This window comes from Patagioenas fasciata, chromosome Z, assembly GCF_037038585.1.
Source record: "Patagioenas fasciata isolate bPatFas1 chromosome Z, bPatFas1.hap1, whole genome shotgun sequence".
In the NCBI taxonomy this organism is placed as follows: Eukaryota; Metazoa; Chordata; class Aves; order Columbiformes; family Columbidae; genus Patagioenas; species Patagioenas fasciata.
This window is the reverse complement of record NC_092560.1, coordinates 17,929,139-17,943,224: the sequence shown is the minus strand read 5'-3', so window position 1 is coordinate 17,943,224 and position 14,086 is coordinate 17,929,139. Positions and strand designations below refer to the sequence as shown.

At 38.9% G+C, this 14,086-nt stretch overlaps 1 protein-coding gene across 4 annotated transcripts in view; it reads left to right on the top strand.

Moving 5' to 3' along the window:
• Window positions 1-14,086, top strand: part of FOCAD (focadhesin) — a 110,942-nt gene that overhangs the window by 4,192 nt on the left and 92,664 nt on the right. For all 4 annotated transcript variants that reach the window (XR_011736651.1, XM_071802588.1, XM_065860805.2 and 1 more), the window contains exons 2-5: window positions 2,292-2,371; window positions 6,775-6,849; window positions 8,443-8,597; window positions 13,671-13,775. Coding sequence is in view for 3 of the 4 variants with exons in the window: in XM_071802588.1 (XP_071658689.1) it covers window positions 2,315-2,371; window positions 6,775-6,849; window positions 8,443-8,597; window positions 13,671-13,775 (392 nt within the window). In the remaining variant the exon portion in view is untranslated. The remainder of the gene's footprint in view (window positions 1-2,291; window positions 2,372-6,774; window positions 6,850-8,442; window positions 8,598-13,670; window positions 13,776-14,086) is intronic.

Here is a 14,086-nt window from a genome sequence, read left to right as displayed (position 1 = left end):
TAATGCTGCTTCCTTTGCAAGAATTGTATTCTGTAGAACACTACTATCTGTCAGCTTCAATGTGGAAATAAATTACACAATGCTCTAAGTTGTTAATGTTTAAGAAGATTCTGTTAAATATTTTGGGTGGTGTTTTTTTGTGTGTGAGTTGTTTGTTGTTTTTGGTTCTTTTGGTGACAGAGTGCTGCGGTAAAGCTTGTCAGTAGTTTTCAAGGCTGCTGTTGATAGGCTGTAGAGACCTTCACCAGCTCTCAGGAGCCTGGCCCTTCTTCTTTTCATGGTGAAAGACAGTCAAAACCAGGAAACGCTGTTCTGCTATTGGTTTTCCAATTCTTGGGATTACTGTGTGGAAATTGTGCCATACCTGGGAACGAAACAAGGGTATGTTAGAAATACTGACGCATATACCTATTTAGAGAAGGGGACTGGCATACGGACAGGAGGAGGCTATAACCATGCTTCCTAAAGGTGACAAAGCAGATACTCAGAATTATTTTTTTATTAAATTAGTAGAAAGTGGTCTCCAAATTAAAGTAGCTCCCTAAACTGAAGAAGGGGAAAATACCCTCACCTTTTTATTTCCTTCTTCTCAAGTAAGTCTTGACCTAATCTTGATAGCTTTCATGTCTTCAGTGCCGAAAAGGCTTTTTGGGGGAGGGGTGTGTGTGTGTTGTGTTTTTTGTTTGTTTGTTTTTTACTACTTCCAGGTTTAGGTCCTGCTGATATTCCTTTTTATAAATCATACTTGGAATTTTCTGCAATTATTTTTTATTATATTTTGGCTCTGTAGTTACTACCAACAACAGCTGTGCTTCTCCTAAATGTTTTCTCGTTACAGTCTTTGTCTCATCCTGTCATTGCTCTCAGAGTGGACAAATGATTGTATGATGTTTCCATAGATGTTATTTGCTATTGGTAAGACTGGAAACGATGCTTTGAGAAGGGGGATATGAATGAATAAGTAGCATCGTGGAGAGATGTGCTCAGGTCAAGAATGCATTTAGCATTTTATGATTGAGGTCTTGAACTGCAAAGTTTGGTTGACCTCCAGACTCCAACATGAATGTTAAGTGAAAGTGTCTCTCTTCAAAGCTTTAAAAGAACCTTAACCACCACCTTTTGACTGGGTACTACTTCCTTGAAGTTTTCCTTTTGGGTATTTTAAAATTTGCTAAATGTTGTATGTGAACTTTTTACCTCTTCTGAGAAGTAAGAACTGTTAGTGGTGCTCTGACAACACTGCCAGTAATTACCTTTCATTATCTGTTTCTTTTTGAGTGCAAAGTCAGTAGAGACAAAGTGTTCCAAATAATACATAGTGAGAAGAAAGATTTATTTTTGCACAGTTGAATAACTGTGAAATCGTATGCATAAATTGGGAGAATTATAAAATATCACTTAATGTTTGTATTTTACTAGTGTGAAATAATAGCATTCAACAGCTTAGTTATGAAGATATATTGCATTATGTATTGAGATTAAAAACTTTCTGCTCTTTGCACATGTGGAAAATTTGTGTGGGAAACTTATAATAAAACAATGTATTAAAAGTAAGCTGTGTTCTCTTTTTCTTTTCACAGTACTAAATGTTTTCACCTATGTATATTTGATAGCTTCTAATTTTTTTATGTAATTTCTAAAGAAAGAGAACCCTTGATTAGTATTAAGCATGTAGGCAAATGGATGCTCATTCAGCAGACTCCTTTAGTATGGACAAAAGTGCTTTGTTGAATGATGCTTGGAAGTTCCTTTTGTAGTTAAGGGTGACAGAATTGTATTTCTAGCTTGTCAAGTTTCCAGTACTATGTGTTTTTACTGTGCTCTTTAAAATTGCAACTAGAGTTGGCTGCAGTGGATTCCTGCATTTTTTACAATGTTTTGCAATTGCATTGCCATCTAGTCCTTTCAGGAATATGCAGGGTGGCATCCTTATTTTTGATTCATCTGGTTTCCAATTCTAAAGTTCAGATCAGAAACTATGCAAGTGCCTATTCAACTGAGTATTCTACAGTCAGTACAGACCCTGAACGTTAGGGGAGCAGATTTTGATGTATTCAGGGGACACTTTGGTAGGACCCTATGAGAAGTAGCTTTGAAGGGTGAAGGAGCTTAGGAAAGCTGGCAGAGCTAAAAGCACAGCATGAAGTGCAAGAAAAGACCATCCTACTACTGAGGAAACTTTAAGGCTTTAATGCTAGTATCTGCCGTTAAGCTTAACATAAATCTTGTATATTTTTTTCTGGTGAATAACACACTTTCTTTCCTAAATACGTTTTTCATCTCTCTTGCAGGGTGATCATATCACAGAGCCAAAATGTTGGATGACATCAAGAAGCGGTTTGAATTTCCTAATGCACTTATTCAGTCACAGGTAATTTTTTAAAAATTTAATTGTCTGTGGAAACTGTTGTCCCAAGGCCTGCTGCCTGACAGTAAAAAAGGTGATGAGGAGCACTCTTTGTTTGGTTGATTTTTGCTCGAAGGGCAGAAAACCATATAAGTAGAGTATTCTGAAGCTGAAAACAAATGCTTATAGCACTCTCTGTGTAATCCAAACGTTGGAGATAATTGCTCATCACTCTGAAGTCTCTGCAGGAAAATAGGGAGCTTTCTAGGACTAGAAGGTTTATGTGGGGCCAAATGTTTTCTAGTCACCTTGTGATCTCGAGGGATGCTGGGAGTTACCATACGTCATGTGTGGGGTCAAAATACTTTACAATGCAGTATAGGACTGCTTTTAGGACTGATCTGTTCCTTTGTGATGAGAGCTGATTGAACTACTGCAGTCTTGTCTGTCATCAAAGAATAACTGTATACAACTCCACTGTCATCAGCAGACCAGATCCCTTCATTTTCAGATCCATGTGTTGGTTCTTGATCATGATCACCTGAAACTTTCTCATGTGCTTAAAGTGTTAATCATAGTATTCTTAATACTGTGAGAAGAAGGAAGAAAATAGTAGGCTCTTTTTTAAAAATAACACTCTTTACTTGCTTTGGACATTGCTCATTTCAGTATTAGAAATGTATCTCTTCAGCTGTAAGATCATTGCTAGCTTTTCTGGTTTGAATTCAGGATTAAATACGTGGCCATTTGTTTGATGGAGTAAGTTGATATGAATGCAGTCTGTGCAACTGCTTTCTCTGTTGCCTTTTCAGTTTAGCTCAGTCTGCATTGGTTTACAATAATTTAGTTAGAAAGACACACAGAAGTCTTCTTGTGATCATCCTGGTGTTTAGGAGTGGCAGTCGTGTTCCTGAAAGCTGAAGTTCATCTGAACTGTAGCAGTGTCTTGTACTGCAGATGAGTTCACGTTATTACCAGCCTTGATGAGTAGGACTCGGCATCTTTGAACCAGGTCATTTTTCTTCAGTGCAGAAGAATGTCCCTGTATTATAAGTATTGTTGAAATGTCTTGGTTCATCGCTACAGCTGCATATCGTTAAGGGCTACCAGTGTGCTTTGGTTGATTTTGTGCTGTGCTTGATTGTTTTGCTTGTTTCTGCTTAAATTCTGTGACCCCTGTGTCGCAGGAGAGTAATTTAAGGTTCTGCTTTCTGCAGAATCATTTCTGAAAGAGAAGCACGACTTAAAATTTTGAGTTCAATGGCGGCTTTACTATATTATTTACTGCATAAGGGAGATATATCAAGCCAAATGCTGTTTACCTTCTTTCCAGGCACGTGTATCTGTTTATGAAGCAAACCTTCAGGCGTCTTCCCTCCCTGATAGCTGTTCGCTCCAGGGGCTGTGTCTTGGAGCTCTGGAGGCAAACTCTCAGGCGAGGCCTGTATTTGTCATGGTGAAAACTTTCAGGATTTTTCTCTCCCTGATAACTGTTTACTCTAGAGCCTGTATTTAGAGCTCTGAAGGCAAACTTTCAGGGGAGGCCTGTAGCCATTCGCAGAAGCAAACTTTCGGGCATTCCCTTCCTGATAGCCATTTGCTCTGGAGCCTACATTTAAAGCTCCAGTGGCAAACTTTCAGGCAAGGCCTGTGATTATATGCAAAGGAGACTTTCAGGAGACAAAATTCTCAGAAAATAAAAAATTTAATGGAGTAGAATAGCAGAAGGGCTGGCTCAAGCTGGGTACCTGTACAGAGGTCACCTCAAGCATAGAAAACTACAAACTTTTGTATCTTTACAGACCATTCACACCAGGATTCATTCCTATAGCAAAGTTTCACCACCAGGTCCGTTGTTACCCATTGGACCTCTTTTCTCTGACTCCACATGGGTGTCTGTTTTGTTCAGTTGTAGACATTGTTTTTGGTCCATAGCCTTGCAGGTGCCATTTTGTCTGGATAAATCCTTTCTTCTCAGCAAACTGAAAAATAGGTGCCGCTTTGCAGATGTTTGTAATGTCTCCACGTTAGCCTTGAATTGTTGTTTTTCCAGTCACTTCCATCCTTCCCAGCAAAATGCAAGCTAGACTTTATCTTGCAAGTGTTTAGTGGAGTCTGCAGTTGCCCTTGGTAAATATGAGCAGGACTTTACACCTTAAAATTTTAGCAAATCTAGTCTACCAAGTAACATGAATCAAAGAGTATATTAAAAATCATACAACCTTATATCTCTAAATAATCCATTACATTTGGTGTGCATCTACTTAAGCTGAATGATTAATATTGAACTTGAATTGGGCTCGTCCACTGACCTGCAAGTAGTAAAACCATTGCCATAGAGCTCACTTATTTTTCAGGGAGAGCTCAAAGTGGGCTCTTCCAGGCTGCCATATTTATAGAATGAAGTGGTTGACTCGTAGTCAAATTGCATATAGTACGAAAAGTATGCAGGAGACTCCCTGCACCCACAAGTTACCAGCATTCAGTGTGCCATTCTGCTTCCCAGGGGTCTCCTGGAAGGGGTTCTTGGTCTGGCTGTGGCTCAGGCCCTTCTCTCCTCTGGAGCCTGGACCAAACTGCTGCTTGTTTGTCTGAAGGGGGTTGAATGCATCCACCACATCCTGAAAAGTGGTCTGCAATCTTCCACGTCATGAGGCCAGGATTCAACTTCATGACAAGTGTCTTTGTCGGACCAACCAAGATGTCTGCTCTGCAGAGCATGTAACCTACACAGACAAGGATCAGAGAAGTGAGGAAGTTGAGCATAATTTTCTACGTCAAAACGTTTTACGGGTAAATCAAGTTCTTGGAATGCAATGGGCTAGTCTGCATTTTGACTTTCTTGTTGATAAACCCCTTTTCCATTGCAATGACAGTGTTTTACGGACGTGGGTGTGAATTAATTTCTGAAGTTCCCTAGAAGCAGGAAAAAGGAAAAATAGAAGATTAACTTGCTAAGTCCAAGAAGAAAGATTTAACCTGCCGAGAGAGCACGTTGTTGCTCTTGCAGTGGGATAGCTGCTGAGCAGAGTAGATAAATATTTGACTTTGTTTCATTTTTCTCGTTCTTTTTTCACAAGAGTAGGATTCCTAGGTAATAAACTGTTTTTTAAAGTGTGTTAGACTATGTATACAAACCTTTGAAGTGCATGGTCTGTGTCATCTAGAAAAGTATAAAGTGTAGTCTTTCCTGGAAGTGTGAACTGTTACCTCACAGTGCTACTGTTTGTCATGTCAGGCTAGCAACTAGTATCTAAATGAAGTGTAAATAAATCCTGAAAGAAGGAACCTGAAGACATCTTAAATAATCTGTTCCTGTCTTTTTATACACTAACAAAACAGAAATCTTACTCTTGGTTGTTTTGTTTTGGTTTGGTTTGGTTTTTCTTGCTGGCTTCCTCATTTACTTTTGCCAAACGTAAGCATCTGTCCTTACCATAGAAGAGTAGATGCAGCAGATGTTCTGGTTACAATGATAATCTGAAACATTTTTGTGTGAAAATGTGTCATACTGTCTCTCATGGGAAGGGTTTTCTGTGTATCAGAGTCTAGGGCTATGAAAGAAGGCGGAGTAAGGCACTAGAGCTGAATCAGAAAACAGAAGCCTGTATCCAGACACCTTGAAGCCTCTGAGGATTATTTCAGTCCACATTTGGATTTTTAAAAGCAGTTTGAGGAAATAAAACATTCCTTCTACTAAAATACAACAAGGTGCTTAATTTTAAGGATCAAATGAACAGATATATGCTGTTCTTTAGAACAGAAGCAGTTTTTGGAGGACCTTGAAAGTTTTAATCTTCTTCATCATCTCTACTGCGGAAGAGCTTTATGAAAAATACTGTTAACTTCAAATGCTTTGTTTAAAGTAAATGAAACGCTTCTGGCAGTGAGTATGCTATGTAAAGTGCTGAAGGTATCATAATATATTTGTTATCAGTGTTTAGCAAAACTTGTGATGCAGAAATTTGGGCAAGTTGCTTAGATCTGCTGTGTTCTACTACTTCTCTTGCTTCCACTGCCCTATATAGTGAAGAATTAAATAATTACCAGTGCTTTTCCGTACACTACGATCTGTACAGCAGTGGAGCTGTAAATGTCTGTAAGAGCTGATGCATTTAAAATATCTGCAATTCCTGAGTATATACCCGATTCTAATCTTGTAAGTGATTCTGTTTGAAGAGACCCTTGGGTCTGTGTGGAGCCCTGTGGAAGTTTTTTTTTCTCTTCTGGCTCAGGATACCAGTAAAAAGTAGTATACTGGCATTTTGGAGATTTTTGGCCCCAAAATATATTTTAGCTTTCATACCAGTGTCTGATACTTCAAATAACCGTAAAATGATTGTATGCAACTGCAATGTAAGTTCTTCCTAATGGAGAACTGAAAAATAACACCTGATCTGCATGTGTTTTTTCTTTTTCTCTTTTAGGCAGTGGGCCATCTAATTGCTGCAGTATTGAAAGAAAAAGTTTCTTCAGAGAAGATTAAACAGTCGTCTGACCAGGTCTGTGGCAGTCTTTCCTTTTTGTCTCCTCTCCCGTCCACATGTCCTTACGTTTTTTTTTGTGGTTTCTCATTCCACATTGTGTAATTTCAATAAATCTTAGAAGTAAGGTAGTTAGCAATATGTGTCTGAGTGTACAGGTAGAAATGGTACATCTCTGGGTTCAGAAGAGCAGTTGTAGATCTCTGGGATCAGAAGAGCAGTTTTACATGCATGAGAAGTCTTAATGGCAAAAGTCTTAATTCTACAGTACATCAACATGTAGCTGTGCTCAGTTTGAGAGAGTTTTACTCGAGTTTATGTACATTACTCTAAGTGAAGTGCCATATGGTGACATTGTTACTTGAGTAGGCAAGGCTTTTTACATCACTATAAAAATTTCTAAAGTATTGTATTTTGCATACCTGTATTGCTGTTACATTTCATATTAGCTAAGTAGAGATTATATTTCTCTAAGAGAGAGTGTAGTGCAAAGGCATACTTTGCCTTTTAGTTGAGGGAAGCTCACTTACGTTCAGGTCTGTCTCATTAACTGAGAGGCGTATAAATGCTGTCATTTGCAAAGTGTCACAGCAACATAGGAGAGGCGTTAGTGAGGATTTGTGCCATTGTTTTTCCTCCCCAAAAGCTAACTTGTACAGAAATGAGCAGAAAATAATTTGTGAATTTTTCTTAAAAAACCCCAACCCAACCAACAAATAAAAAAACAACAACAACAAACAAAAAACAACTTCCACAAACCCAAGCTAACAAACCCACACCTGAAAAGTGTGGAGAGGGGGTATGTTGGAGGTTTGTAGTTTTTCTAACAGTAGCTCCTCCAGCAGTCCTGGTCATAATCATGTTACTGAATGACCTTCTGTGTTGAGCTACAAGCTGACTCTCCCATTTGCTGCCTCACAAAGGTGTTAAACTGAAATACAGCAACACTTTCTAAAATGCAAAGAAGCAGAAGATTGTGCTACTTAGACATTACAGGCTCTCTTTTTACTCAAGCACTTTTCAGTGTTCAGTTTTTTAAAAATGTTCCTTGTTTTGCCATTTGGAAGCTACAAAGTCAGCATATGGACTATTTAATGTGAAAACAAGCAGCAGTTTTGATGGGTATTGCCAGATCTTTGTGCTTGCTGGCAAATGGAGAGAACTGAGGACTTTGTATGGTGAGTAAAGACAGCTTACCTCGGGATAGCCCTTTGTATGCCTACCTCTAGCTGGGTGCACTCTACCTTGCCGTAGGCACCACTTGACATAGCAGTTCCTGAGTTATCCCAATTACATGTTGATCTTTTTAAGGAAAGAGGAATTGATGATAGCCTACCTGCATAGGCACAGCTGAAAAATTAATCAGCTTTACCCTGTTTCTAGAGACTCCTGTCCCTGCTGAGGAGGGCATAGGTGGTAAGGAAAGTGGGAGCTATCCTACGAGAGGCCTTTCTCAGGTTTCGAGTCTGTAGGCCAGCTTCTTCTCTTGCACTCTACAAGACTTGAGGAGAAGCTTTTGAGCAGGTTTTTATTTAGAAGTGTGTTTGTGAAGGATGAAGAGAAATCATTGTTGGCTTTCTCATTGCTTGTGTCTCATGCTTTTGACTTCAGACTCCTGCTCTGAACTTGCTTTGGGAGAAGTGCTGCAGTGAGAATGTTGCGTTGCGAACAGCCTGTTCTGAGGGCTTGGTGGCACTTGTTGCAGAGAAACATGCTGAGCTTGACTATGTTCTTCATGGAGCTCTGAACCTAATTCCCTCAGCAAGGTAGGTTTGGTTGTCTGAATTTGCGTCTTTTGTCAACTGAGGTTCTGTAAAGACAGTATCTTCAAATAAGCTGTGGTGTTAAGGACTGATACGGCTCTGCCACTCTGCTAAAGGCTGTTCATCATAGCAGTGTGACAACAGGGGTCTGACTTAAAGAACTCAATTGTTTGCAATTCAGACTAATGCTCTGAATTTTGAACTGTGGAACCTCAGAAATCAATGCATTGGCTAGTTTGTTTGCCTCTGTCATGGAGAAGTGGGAAGAAAATGACAGCAACTTCCATTATGGCAACCAGAAATAACTTCCTAATCAAAATAACTAGTTGCTCAAATAGAATCACCACAAGACTGTAGGTGGGGTTTAGGAATGCTGGGTTTTGTTTCCTTGTCTGGCAAGAAAGAAATAATTTTACCTAACTCTGCAGCTACTTCCTCTTAGAAAATTCTGCAGATATAATGCCTAGATCTTATAATGGTGTTTTGAGCTAGACTGCCTGTGCAACGTACTGAGAGAATGCAGTTGTGGGGAAAAAAGGCACTGTGCACAAAATTTATAAATGGGAAGTCAAATGATGATTGGGAAGATCTTTCCATTCAAACATACCCACCTTATATATATGTTATCTTTCTCTCTTCTGATTTTTGGCAGCTAACTGGCTTTCTGCACTATGCCACGTCATTCTCTCCCTAGAGCAGGAGCGTCAAACTCATTTTCACCAGGGGACACATCAGCCTTGCGGTTGCCCTCCAAGGGCCAAATATAATTTTAGGACTGTATACATGTAGAAGTTACATTAATACAGTCTTAAAATTACATTTGGCCCTTGGAAGGCTACCGCGAGGCTGATGTGTCCCCTGGTGAAAATGAGTTTGACGCTCCTACCCTAGAGGGTGCTAGAGTTGTTTTCAGCTGACCCAGCTAATCGATACTACAACTGTGATGTATTATGCTGGTGGGCTCAGCATAGAGGTTGTGAGAAACATGCTGTTCAAGATGTGTTTTTCACCCTTTCAGACCTTCACATAATCAGTTTTAGGCTGAGACTTCTTGTGGTCAGTTTGAGCCAAAGGTGAGTTTGAGTGAAATGCTTAAGAAACCAGGTATTTTTAAAAAGACTTTCTCTCCTTGCCACTTGGCTTGTTTATAGCTGGGATGTTGCTGTGGTGATGTGGATTCTATGCTGAGTTTACAATAGATGGTTATAGGTCTCTAGGAAAGGTTTTGCAAATACAGAGTGTTTCAAAAAGATAGACCTGATTTCAAAGCAATATATTTCACGATGGCAACATGTTACAATTAGTTAGCCTGGGTGGTAATCATTTGAAACTCTATGACCCACCCATTCAGATGGTAAGAGTTTCACTCGTTGGTGGCTTGTGGTTGCAGATATGTAGTGATTTCGTATTTGGTCTGTCTTTGAAAGTTGATCCATCTTTTTGAAACACTCTGTATATTTTTGTAATATGAATAATTTCTGATAACTGCTGTCCTCCAAATGACAAAATTTTACTAGTTCACTTTGGGGTTAAAGGAAGAATCTGCATTGTTAATGAAGAAGCAGATGCACTTGTGCTTAGGCTATGGGAACCTGTGTCCTGTGAGGTAGGGTGGAGAGAAAGTTTCATTAGCTCTGGCTTGCAGACTAAGAAATGTGAAATTCCTGTTCAGCTAAGGGTTACAGTATCTGCGGTTTATAAGGAAATGACATGTTAATACGGTTTTCTACTTCAGAAAATAAAAAGTATAAAATGGGATATTTAGGGTTGAGTTAACCTTAAATGCAGAATCAGAATTATATATTGAAAGGTCTTGGATCTGCCCCATTTGTGCACCGTTCTTAGATTTTTCTTTGTGTGAAACTAGCACACGAGTGATTGCTATAGTAAGTGCCAGCAAATTCCCAAGTAACCTTTTATGTATTTTTGGTTTCTTCCCCCCTTGCCCTGCCCCAGGCTGCCCCAATTCAAACCATATCCACTATGGATTGCAAAGCAGGGTTTATACGGCCTAACCACAGAAGTCTGCGTTTAAAATGTCTGTAGCCTCCAGAGCTGATTAAACTTATAATTCAGATTGGTTCATTTCAGTACTGATACTTCGTTCTTCTTGACTCTTTTTAAAATTGTAGTTTGCTGCTCATCATCCTGTTCCCTGCCAAATTTTCACCCAGGTTTGCTCTGTGGCTGTGCATTGCTGTCTGCACAGTGTCTCTAAAATAAATATGAAATTAGCAGCCAGCAGAAAGGTACTTGCAACTGCAGAGCACCTTTCAGTGCTGAAAGGAGTTAGGTGAATCTTTTGTTGTCAAAGACTACCTGTGTTCTGGTTTTGCTTCATTTCCTTCTGTTATGATGAATTTATCAGGGGCTTGGTGCATCTGGTGTTTTTTTTTCAGGTATATCAAATTCTGTATGCTAGGAAAGACATTTTGCTTTATCAGAGGTGAACATCCAGTGCTTATCTGAGTTGACTTGTTATGCCCCAAGAGTTTAAACTTCATTGAAGATCATATTTGTGTGTGTGCGTGTGTGTGTATGCATGTATACAAAACATGTATCTGTGCCTGTAGGAGGTGGGGAAATCTTTGCACTATGCCATGCTGTTGTGCTGCTTGTGTTCAGGAGCTGAGTGCAAAGCATGAAGCAGCCCTTCTCCTCCACCTCCTGCCTGGGAACGAGGAACAGCAATACAGGAGTTTCAGAACAGGGAAGCCTCTTTTCTTAGTGAGTGTTTTATGGTTTGTTTTTACCCTCAGTGCATAGTTACCCAACTGAAGCTGGGGAATGTGCTAGCAAATTCCCGTTTAATTGCCTCTCCCTAGCTGCAAAGTATGTAAAAGTATATAAAAGATTGTTCTCTCTCCCCCCTGTAGCAATCCAAAAAGTTCTCCTTCCTCTGTATGTAACATCGACTGTGGTGGGATTTGGAAACCTGCTGTATGCCTTCCTGTTGGTTACTTTGCAGCAGAGTTCTGTCAAGCCTTTGGAGAGCCACATGTCAGGACAGGCAGCCATTTTAAAGATTGCAGGCACATCTTGTACATAACTGGTCCATTTTTGGAAGAAAGGAAGAAAGAAAACAAGTGTGTTCTGTCAGTTTTTATATTGGCCAGTGTTTTCCAGCCCTGTTGGCAAAAGTGTGAAAGGCATGGAAGACAGAATATACTACTCTACCTGTATCTGGAATATGAATCTAAGCATTTACTGGTGGGGAGATGCACTGTGGGAATCTGTGTACCATACCAGCTTGTGGAAAAGAGTCTTTCTATAATTGGTGGTAAGTGTTCTAGAGGACTGGCAGTTAAGAGTGGTATTTGCTGATTTGTCCCTGTTTTCTTTTATGAATGGCAAGAGGTTTTTTTAGCTTATGATTTTGTGATCATATGATCCTTTGCCTTCACAATTTTTGAATCTTCAGTGAAGTGTTTGTAAATATCATGTCCTGGTATTTCTTTGTGATTACATGTTGTTACCACACATTGTTGTGCTGGTATTGGTTCAGCCTGTGTGTGTAAACATCTGTCTTCTAACGCTGTTCACATAAAGTCTCTCTGTTGTTTGATAAAAGTTGCTTAAATTTCTTCAGACTTTTTGTTCTAGCTTAAGTCTAAATTTATGTATATCCATTAACAGTTTAAGAAGATGTTTGTGGAGCATACTGCACACAGTTAATATTATTGTATCTCAGTTTGCTCATGTGTTAAATGAAGATGCTGGTTTGTTTGTCCCATGAGAGGGTTACATAAATTCTGCATTATTTCTTGTTTCCAACTCACCCTCTGAAGATTTCCTTCAGTTTTCCGTTCACTAATGGAGAAGTGGAATTACAGATAAAATAGATTTATCAGATATTTTTTTCTGCTAGAAAGGAGAGAAGGGGGAACAGTAAAAAAAAAAAGAACAACCAACCAAAAATCCCCAGCATCTAATTGTGTTTTTCGTCCCTTATCTTGTGCTGTATGACAGCAGTAACTTTTTGTCAGGTGATAATCCCTTATAATTGTGTATTTTGTTAGCTCTTCTTGCTCGTTATGTGAATTAAGTGAGGAGTAATTGTAATTTAATAATGTGAGTAGTAAACTATCTCTAAAAGATTATTAGGCATTAATGATGCAATTGTGTACCACGTTCTAGATAAAATGTCAAAGAATCAACCATGGTTTTTTTGTTGTTTTTGCTCTGCTTCTACATTTTCACCTTGTGAAAGAATGTTTCATTATAGAATCCAGCTTATTTTTTTGGGAAGGGCTTGGTTGGATCTGGTATGGTCTAGTTGAAAAGGTGTGGAAAGGTTGGGAAGGTGTACAAAGCACTAAACTATGAAGAGGAAAACCAAATATTGAAAGTTATCCTTAAAAGCTCAGCCAAGCAGTAAAAAACTCTGTACTTCTTGAGCTCTACTGCACGATCACGGGGCTTTTTTTCCCCACCTTATGGTAGACTTCTTTAATTTCATTAGTGTCTCTCCAGGAGAATATATGAAATATTATAAAAATTCCAGAAATACTGTTATTTCATTATTCTTAATGGTAAATTAAACAACATAGAGAGAGTGAGATAGAATAGCAGTATGTATCTATTTTATGTAGTTGTTGGCTCCTGAAATCAAAAGTCAGCACAAACTAGATGTCTCAAGTGCCTTTTCTGACAATGTGGTTTCTCTTGTTTTCTCTTACTAGACAGTGACATGGTTGAAATTTGTGTACCATGATGGACGTTTACCTATACGCTTGCATTCAGAGAAGAGCTAATTTTCTGGTTTTAACATATTAAAAGCATTGGTTTCAGTTAAGCTGGGGACAGCAAATGTAAGGGATGGTACAAGTGAACAAATAACTGTTTTAATTGAAGCATTAATTACTCTCTCTGCTGTTTTGCTTATTATGTGAAAAACAAAACGAAGACACGTGGATGCACAACTTGCCCAAAATTGTGTAGGCAGATTTGAGACAGTCCTTAAGGAGAACTCAAGACTTCCTGAGTGTCAACTTTGTTCCTGGGTTCCTTGTCTTACGGAAAAATCAACTAACATAACTACATATCTGACAGCAATGTATTTCTTTTTGTCAACAGAAATGTGCATGGTTTAGTAAAGACTGTTCGGAAATTACTACGAATTCAAGCTATTCAACTGGGAAAAGATGGAGACGAGGCTGTTTGGAATCTGTATGGAATCAGGTCAGTTTCACATAGGTTTCATTTATATACCATAGTAACTTTTCCTCTGATTTCCAGGAAAAGCATAAAGTTGATGCTGGCTTTCAGTCAGTCATTCTCTACCTTTTTTTTTTTTTTTTTCCCTTTATTTTATTTTTTTTTTTTTACTGTGCAGGTAATCAGTCATTTGCACAAGTTGCCCACACAGGCTGTGGAATCTCCATCCTTGGAGCTTTATAAACAATACAGGGATAAGATTGCTACCATAAGCTCAAAAGGGACAGTGACAACACATGAAGGCTGTGTATGAGAAAGAACAAATAAATATCAAC